Here is a 9,762-nt window from a genome sequence, read left to right as displayed (position 1 = left end):
GCAAACATCGCATTTCAACAAGTACAACCAAAAATTGACGTATAGGATAGAATGGAATCACTTCGCTGTTATCTAAAGGGTAACAAAGTACAAAAATTGAGCCTTAAAAGAAATTTCAAAAAAACTTTTAACTCAAACCACATGATATGGATCAATATTATTTCCATAAAAACAGATACGGGTCTTGTACTCATGTTTAAACATTAAGGAGGTTGAGATTTATTGCTTGATGCCTTTTTGAATGGAATTCAAAGAGGTGGGGATATCATGCAATGACAGATAACTTTCAACACATGTCCTTCGTTCATTGTTCTAATCAGTTCTAATCAGGACGTATTCCTTTTAGAAAAGTTGCTAGTCAATTGCAAGTTTGCAACAATGGAGACGCCTGGATTAAAGAAACTGTACTACGGTAAATAGAATTTCCAACCCGGATAAATAAGAAGTGAGGACATTGGTTATAGACTACAAACAGAAATCATCTCTTAAAAACATCTGACTAATTCAAAACCTTTGCCTCATAAGCTGCATATAAGCAATATTGGGCATCCGTATGAGAAAGCTCTTGCAAATTCAATGAAAAGATTTGCTGAGAGACTGATTCTGAAAACAATTCCGCTACAAAAAATACAGCAGTTAAAAGTAAATGGGCTACCTTTCCATGGCTAAGTTACACGAAAAACTCAACAAAAATAAATGAAAAGAAACAAAAGACATACAAAGAGGGATCAGTTTACACCCACGAGGTTCGATGAACCTTCCACCGAGCATCATATCAAATAATTTCACTCTGGTTAGAAAGTCCATACTCAGGTGACATGATCCCAGGGGCAAAAGTGATAATAAAGTTCAGCACTTCATCCTAACTTAATCACTCTGGAATCATTTGTTCATTGTCTGCATCATCAGCCTGCTCAACAGTTGGTTTAGAGGGAGCTTGTGCTCCAGGAGCCTGCTGCTTCTTGATGCCACTAACGATATCATCTATCCTTAGAAGCATGCAGGCTGCTTCTATGGCCGTCTTGAAAGTCTGAGCCTTTACTGAGTATGAATCCCATATCTGACAAAATAAATACATGAAATAGCATGAATAAATAACTGTAAAAAAATCTCTTATTCAGCAGTAGGTTGAGAAATGTCTGATCCTAACGCAAGCTTCAATTAATCTGACAGGGGGGGGGGGGGATATCTCAACCCCAACTCTATCAATGTTGACAATCATATTTCCCTGTAAAGTGATAAATGGTAAAAAGAACCATTTACATGGTTTCAAAAAAATCAATGGTGTAGCATGCTGCATGCAAGACCCCAACAATAAACACAAAGATGGGAGAAAATTCCTAAGATGGACAACAAAGCAGTGATGCACATGCAATCATTGAAAAAAAAAGGGGGGGGGGGGGGGGGGGTAGAGGATACAACATATACACAAAAATACCTTCTTTTCTTTCATATCTGCAATTTCACCAGTGTTTCCATCTATGCCAATCCAAGCATTTTCACCATTTGCATGCTGCCCAATTAAAGATCAAATCAACATTCACAAATATCTCTAATAATCCGGACACGTTTTTATAAAATTATTGAATTCTGACCTTTCCCCGCAAGGCAGTCATAGTCCTTATAACATTTACACCACAATTCTGGGCCAATGTTCGGGGTATAGCCTCAAAGGCTAAAGCAGCTGCTTCATATGGCCACTGTTGCACAATAAGGAGTAAGAAAGATTACAACTACTGCCAGATTAGCACAGCTATGCCACCAGGTTTGATGTCAAAAATTTCTTTAGCGCACAGTAAAAAGGCTGTAGAATAAAATTTAAGACTTATATGTGTTCAAGTGAAAGAGGGAGTAGAGTCAGGAAGAGAGGGTCACCTTTTCTATGCCTTCGATGGATGCGCTCTTTTGCTTCAGGGCTGCTGATACAGTCAGCTCTGTAGCACCACCTCCAGGAACAAGTTTTGGGTTCTTTATGATATTTCTTGCCACACACATTGCGTCCTGTAACAAGGGAATATTTCAATTACTATTATACCTTAATTAGTTCAAAATTAAGCCTTTAGTAGTTTAGTCTATAGCGTTACCTGGAGATTTCTTTCCACCTCGTTTAACAGATCTTTGCTAGCACCTCTTAATAACACAGTACAAGCTTTTGGATCTTTGCAGTCGACAATAAATGTGAAGAACTCATCACCAATTTTCTTGACCTCAAAAAGCCCAGCACCAGTACCTACATCCGACTCCTGCAATTCATCTGGCCTGTTAACAATGACAGCCCCACATGCCTTGGCAATTCTGTTATTATCTGTCTTTCTCACTCTCCTAATTGCGGTAACACCAGCCTTGCTTAAGTAATGGCATGCCAAGTCACTTAGCCCTTTTTCAGTGATCACTACATCTGGTTTATGCAATAGTATCTGTCCACACAAATTCTGAATGTACTCTTCTTCCATTTTTAGCAAGACTTCCCAGTCTTCATCTTTCATTATCTCAGCATTTGTTTGATTTTCACCTTTCTTGTATTCAAGAGGACTATCAAGAAGAATGACGCGTGGGTTAAGGATCTTCCGCCTCATTTTTCCAGGAGCAACCACATCCTTATTGAACATCACTCCTTTAAGCACCTGGGAATCTTCCAATTGGCCTCCAGGCACTTTCTCAACTTTAATATACTTCTTAATGTCCACCTCTCGCAGACCTTGGCCAAGGTCCACACCAACTATTGTTGTGGCCTCAATTGCTAAATCCTACAAGACATGTAAGGCACAGTTTAAAAATTAAAAAATAAAAATAAAAATAAAACAATACCTAGAGTATCTAGAGGTTTGTCCTTTATTCGTTCAACTATAGAAACTAAACAATTGTGAAATAAACAATGACACGTGCACTTCGTAAACCATGAATTTTGTTCATCAACATCAATAAAGAAAAAACTTGTAAAAGGATGATTGAATGAGATCCCTATGAGGTATGAATGCCACATGGACGTGAGACCCTTCTTATTTTAAAGAATCCAAACCAAATAAACAAAAACTACTTTTATAGTTCCAGTGTCAACTTCTTCACCAGATCAACCAATCCTCAAACCTTCTTACAAATCACTACAAACTACTTTCTACATTCCATAAACATTGCAACATTTGAACTTATACACTAATCACACACTCCAATTTAGTTGTGTGGGATCTTGTTAGATTTGTCTCAGTATATACTTTAAAAAAAATAACTTTTTCGAAAATGCACTTATATATATATATATATATATAAATTAATTTGTGTCTTAAGAGAGCTTGAAACACTACATGTTAGCAAGATTTATGGAGCAGAGGAAGTATACGTTTATGAAGATTTATGGTTATCCAAAATTTCTTTACCCACTCCTTTTTTAGGTGGATTATAAAATAACCATTGCCCAAGACACCCTAAGCAGCACAAAACTCAAAAGGATGATTTCTTTTCTTTTTTTCCTAAAAAAGCCACAATCACACCATCGACTACATTAGAGTTGATATTTGTGTCAAACCCCATTGTGTAAAACCATAAGAAATGAAGAGATAACTAATGGTCTAAGTTTGTACAAATGTCAAATTGACAATAGAAGAATATAGAACAGAATATATGTTTAAGAGCAAGTACGCCCCTCTAAAGACATAATAATGGAAAACTCTATAAAAACAATTATTTATTCTATTCATTGCTTCATCTACCACAAGGCAGACACATGCTAATACCTAATTAATACCTAATTAAGTATTTAATGCTCACCAAGAGCAGAAACCACACAATGACATCATGCTGCAGGAGATTGATCTCAAAACACCCAAAAAAAAGAACCACATACAGAAAACAATGAATTCACAAACTCCTACACCAAGTCAGAATCCCTGCTATTATACTGATTTTGCAGCTGAATAAACAGCTACTCCACATACACAAACCTTCCCAACACATTGTCCACACACCATCCTTGAACCGAGGAGGTCATCCATTATAGGAGGCTAACTCCATTCCAAGTCAAACAGGTATACTATGAAGTTATGAGAATATACAGTGTACTAATATTCAATTCATGGATGATTGGATGACAATAACTTACAGTAACAAGAAAAACAGAAAGACTCCTATATAGATCAGATAAGCACATTTGCCAGTAACCATCGTTGTCAAAATCGCGATCCGGATCGTAGGATCGTGCGATCCTACAATCCCATTTTAGCCAAACGATTCGGATCGGATGCAGAATCGCAGAGTAAGCAGAATCGTTGTAGGATCGCTCATGATCGCACAGGATCGTACAGGATCGGGTGGGATCGGACGATCCTGTTTTTCATTTAAACTATTATTAGTTTGTACAGAATCGATCAGGATCGGACAGAATCGTGCAGGATCGGTCAAGATCGTACGATCTTACTTTTTACTTATTAAAATGAGCCTAATGTAATCAAACTTTTCTCTAAGCTAATAAAATTACTATCCAACAACTAAAACTATAAATTTTACCATTTTTATGGCTTAAAAAATGTTATCTAATTATGTAACAACCCTTTTATTACTATTATTATCAATTTTGTAGAATCTTATGATTCTACGATCCGATTTTTGATTCGATCCTACTCCTCTCACCGATCCAAAGTGGGATCCCAATCCTGATAACCTTGCCAGTAACAGCTATGAAAGCTACAAACATACCCCTCCGAAAAAAGGCAGAATTGGCTATCCAACAATGTATCTCATAGTAGGAAGAAAATTATGGACTATTGGCACTCGGAGACAATATAATATTACCTCTGATCCCAAAAGTTATTTATGGTTACTATTTGCACACAAATTAATGTAATTGGTGAGAAAGTATTGATGTGGTTGGTTAGTGTAAGAAAAAGGTGGATATAGTAGGAGAGAAAGTATAAAAAGGTGAGTGAGTGCAAGAAAATATTGAAAAAAGTATTAAGAGAATACGTAAAGTGTAAGAAACTTTCAGGCACAAACTAAAATGGAAAGCATAAAAATCTTTGAACTGAGGTAGTATGATTGAAAAGCAAAATTGGCCCCACTAACACTCTACACACAAGTACAAGAACCTAGGTGTCTAATGTCCACGCACAGGCACACGCACCATAATAATCGTTGAGACATGAGTTATCAGGAAACTTTGAATGTTGTTTGCAACAGCTAAGACAAACCAGCTGTTTTGCCACAATCCAGGAAACAAAAAAAAAAACAAACATGGTAAAGAGGAGAGGAGAGAACTCACCGCAATCAGATCACCAAACTGGCTGGTGAACTTTGTGCCGATACAGCTTTTGACTAGTCCCAACATAGTAGCACCTGCATCAATGCAAGCGTTTAGATAGCATAAAGCATCATAACCAATTGAAAAGGTTAAAGAACAAAAGAATATGTAAAATGACACAAAATCACGAGTTATAGGAACATACGATCCTTCACATCAATTGTCATTGCGACCTTGTCAATAACTGTAATTGCATCTTCCAGAGCTTTGGTATAGGCTAAGAAACATCCATATTCAGAGTTAAGTTCAATGCTCCAAAACAAAATCTTGTATCAGAAAATGCATATATGAGAGTACCAGCAAAATTAATACCTCGGCAAATAACAGTAGGATGAAAATTCTTATCAATAAAATCTTCAGCTACATGAAGCATCTCTCCAGCTGTAACACAAATTTCAACCAAGAATTGATCAATTTTTCATAACTATAAGGAATGCATGGAATACCAGGAAAGGGGCAGAGGCAGAATTGTGACCAAATTGTTAATTAAACATTGATGAATACAAGTGAATCTGGTAAAGACATTACAAAGTTTATAGGGAAGCACAGGGTAGAATCTACTGAGTAGATACATCATATGCAAACTCAGATCTTTCAAACTTCTACTTGCTTTACAACAAGTACAATTGAAGGACTACTAAATATTCTTCTCTGCTTATACTTCTTTAACCCACAAGCAGAACATAAGAACCACTACTTTCATTGGTATGCCCATAATACCCCAAAATCAAATCCAGTGATAAAGTGAGAGGAGGAATCTTTTCTTACCAAGAACAATAACAGAAGTTGTTCCGTCTCCTACCTCTTCATCTTGTGTTCGGCTAAGTTCGATCATTGACTATTATTGCAATGGAAAATACATTAGTGGATAGAAATTAATAAAGCGTCATGAGAAAATTATAAATTTCACAAGATGCCAGATAAGAATAAACCAAATTCACAAGGGGAAGAAATGGTAAACTAGTGCAATTCATTATATGGCTAATCCCTAGACTCAACCAGCACACAATGAGAATCAAGTGTGTCCTCTGGAATGTACATTACATTAACTTTCTACCTTTATTTAATTGGGTGAAAAGATGAAAGATAGAGTACATGCCTTGGCAGCTGGGTGTGCAAGATCTAATTCTCGTAAAATGGCGTTCCCATCGTTTGTCACAACTATGCCTGCAATCACCAACATAGCATGAAGAGCAACTTAATACAAAGGCAAAAAGGTGAGTCAATCAACTACAGAAGAAAAAAGGATGTTACTGAATCATGCCAGGATCTATACACTACCAAATTTTCTAATATCAATGCTCTCCCTTCACCACCACCACCAACAACAACAAAGGTGCAACAACACAAACACACCAACAAATGATTCAACTTTCCAACCTTTCTTTCAACATAATAAAGGGTCACAGATGACCTAGTTGATGATTTATCTATTAAGATACAAGAAATAAATATGAACTAATTACATAAAGAATGCACTCATGCAGATCCAGACACCAAGCAATTCTTCTCCTTCCTCATCCGCTCCTCCCCAAGAGTAATAAAGATGATTATTTTTGGGTTAATGAAAATAAAAGGCATTTACTGAGACAAATTCTTAATATTTGCAGTCAATAACATCTCAACATCTTCAATCTGTCAAGATTATGCATACATCTTAAGATTCAAAGCTAGCAATGGTAATATAAAGAAACAACATTTGAATCAAACAACTATGACAGTAATCTAATTGATAAAAAAATCCACTTTTCCACCCATACTAAAGCGGGAAAGATATATCACCTCCAGCAGCATCAAGGAGCATTTTTAACATCGAACGTGGACCCAGTGTCGTTCGAATTACTTCAGCAACAGCCTGTCACAATACACATAACACATATCTTGAGAAGCCATGAATCATTTTTTTTTAAACAAGACATCAGAGGTATAACGACTCAAACCCTTCAAACAAAACAATCAAGAAACTTAAGAAGCGAAAAAAAAAAAAAAAAAAAAAAGGGCTGCATTGCTGACAGATCCTACAAAAACTTATAACACGAAGTTAGAACAGTCAAAAGAAATTACTTTTATACCCGACACAAGACTAAGAGGAACTACGTTGTTATTACTACAGATATTAGTCACATATATCACAGTGTTTCTTATTATAAGTGCAAAGCTCGCATGACTTAATAGGGCAGTAAGTATGTGTTTCACTTTGACACACATACCATTAAGATTAATGATTTACGATACAAATTCAGACAACTGAGAATATTCAGAAGGCTAGGGACAAGGACTAACATAATAATACAAAACGAAAATTCTTGTGGTGGAGGATCAAGGAGACAAAACAATAACCAGAAAACAGAGTCTGATTGTTACCTTTGCTGCTCGAATGTTAGCATGATGGACCTTGGTACCACTTTCACGTTTTGTGGAATCCTCTGCAATTTATGGTCGAATGAAAATAAATCAACAAAAGGAAGATAAAGACCCAAACATTAACAACCAAGTAAAAAACCATAATTCACTAACGCTCAAACCTAACAATCAAGTCTCTTTATCACTGTTTTTTATTTATATCTATTGGGCAATGGTTATAGCCTTATAAATATTATATGACTTGTATTTTTTCCTTTTTCAGAGGGATACGCCTGTACGAATTACTACAGCTTTCAAGCTCTAGCATTGTCAAAGCTAACAGCACCATCCCATAATATAGCAAGCAAACGTCTAAGCACACAGGCTTTAGTATTTCCATCCAATATCATCGGTCCAAAGCAATCTTAAAAACTAAGCTTAACCTTGGAAGAACAACTATAATTGTGTATGATTAATGTTTGCAAATCCTACTTAGCTACACTTCCAACCAGTGAAATCAAAAGCAATTTCACAAATTCCAATTACAAAAGTTCAGTTGAAGAACCCACCAATCCACCATATCATGCAACTGAAATAAAAATCAATAGCCGAATTCAATACACCCGATACCCACATAACTAAAAACAAAACCCAAATCCACATTACACCATATATAATAAACCATCTACAAGATCTTGAAACCAATTTTAAAACCCAATACGAAAAGTTCCCATCTTTCAGTAACTACCTCAAGCAGTATCGCACCAATTAAGCTCATATAATCATTAATTAATTAATTAACAACAAAGTTGCATAGCGTTACTGTAAATGCATATAAACCGCTTCCCTTCCCATAAACTATATAATTAACCAAAATAAACTACAGTGCTACAAAATAACATTCATAGTAACAATCGTAATACATCCACAGAATTAAACAAATGAGATCAGATCTTCTAATAATCTAACAAAACCGCTTCTTTTACAAAAACCCTAAACAAAACCCTAATTCAAAACAAATTCAAATCACACATTTTTCAGCAACATCGAACTAATTTAAACATACAAATTAAAAATATATACATAAATTAATAAAAACCTGGTAGTAAATTTAGGTTTAACGGACATTGTAAAGTGAACAACGAAGAAATCAACCGGAAGAGAGAGAAAATCTAAGGAGGAGAGAGAATGCTTACTGAGAACGACAACTGGTGCGTGCATGATTGCTGATTAGAGAGAGATGCAGAAAATTGAGAGGAGAAACAGAGGGCTTGGTTTATAGAGAGTGTGAAGAGTGCTGAATTGTGTTCTATATGTTGTGTTGCCTTCCCTCTCTCTCTATATCAATTATGTAATGGAAAACCCTCGAAGTTTTTGGTTTAAACTTTTTACTTGTTATTAGGTCATGTTGGATCCCTTCACGGTCCAAACTTTTGAGTTTTGGCCACTTCATACATCTAGGGTAAAACAGTAAATGTACACTGTACTATTTGCTTCTTTAATACGGAGTACTTGCCATCTTTCGTTCAACTTAGGGTTTATTATGTTTATCATTTGTTTATTTTTGGAAATATTATTAAGTACTAAAATTCAATGTTTAATACGCCCGTGACCTAAATTTTACATAAGTTTAATCTATCAGCAACTTTTGTGTATAGTTAGTCATACCGTGTGGTCAGCTAACACACAAGTAACCCCTGACTGACCGAGTAACCCCTGCCCGACCTAGTAACCCCTGATCGACCTAGTTATTAGGGGTGCTTATGATACGAGTCAAGCTTAATCGAGTCGAGTTTTGACCGAGCTTTGACCGAGTCGATCTCGAGTAGCTTACTAATTGATTCGGTTTTAGTAGACCCCTTATTTAGTGTAACATTTGTTCCTTCTCTTTATTTTTGTATTATAAATAATATACTTGTGATGATATAAGTATATAAATGTTATATACATATTAATAATTATTGTAAAATAAAGTTTTTGAACCAAAATATTTTTATTTTCATTAAATATAATAATAAATAAAGGAATTCGTGTTTCTCACGAGTTTTCAAGTCGAGTATTGAGCTACTCGACTCGACTCATTAACATTTCGAGTCAACCTCAAGCTCGAGTCGAGTTTTGACCGAGTC

At 35.7% G+C, this 9,762-nt stretch overlaps 1 protein-coding gene across 1 annotated transcript; it reads right to left on the bottom strand.

Annotated features, from left to right (window-relative positions):
- Positions 1 to 417: 417 nt before the first annotated feature.
- On the bottom strand, positions 418 to 9,012 carry LOC110736676 (T-complex protein 1 subunit gamma). Its single transcript, XM_021916968.1, has 13 exons — positions 8,830 to 9,012; positions 7,655 to 7,716; positions 7,073 to 7,145; positions 6,390 to 6,457; positions 6,059 to 6,128; positions 5,603 to 5,671; positions 5,436 to 5,507; positions 5,252 to 5,325; positions 2,085 to 2,747; positions 1,876 to 2,001; positions 1,596 to 1,700; positions 1,439 to 1,513; positions 418 to 1,060 (listed from the first exon to the last, which is right to left on the bottom strand). The coding sequence occupies exons 1-13, from the start codon at positions 8,852 to 8,854 to the stop codon at positions 872 to 874; spliced, it is 1,671 nt and encodes a 556-aa protein (XP_021772660.1). The 5' UTR covers positions 8,855 to 9,012; the 3' UTR covers positions 418 to 871.
- Between the last annotated feature and the right edge of the window lie 750 nt (positions 9,013 to 9,762).

The sequence above is a fragment of the Chenopodium quinoa genome, unplaced genomic scaffold, assembly GCF_001683475.1.
Source record: "Chenopodium quinoa cultivar QQ74 unplaced genomic scaffold, ASM168347v1, whole genome shotgun sequence".
In the NCBI taxonomy this organism is placed as follows: Eukaryota; Viridiplantae; Streptophyta; class Magnoliopsida; order Caryophyllales; family Amaranthaceae; genus Chenopodium; species Chenopodium quinoa.
Note: the sequence above shows the minus strand (reverse complement) of the source record. Positions and strands in the feature narration are given on the sequence as shown.

What these genes read in the sequence shown, in the direction of transcription:
- LOC110736676 (XM_021916968.1), bottom strand. Translation starts at nt 8,854, where the DNA reads ATGCACGCACCAGTTGTCGTTCTCA. An exon ending in GACAATTGATGTGAAGGATC is followed by an intron (nt 5,326 to 5,435) that starts GTATGTTCCTAT and finishes GCATTGATGCAG; the next exon opens with GTGCTACTATGTTGGGACTA. An exon ending in TGACTGCCTTGCGGGGAAAG is followed by an intron (nt 1,514 to 1,595) that starts GTCAGAATTCAA and finishes TTAATTGGGCAG; the next exon opens with CATGCAAATGGTGAAAATGC.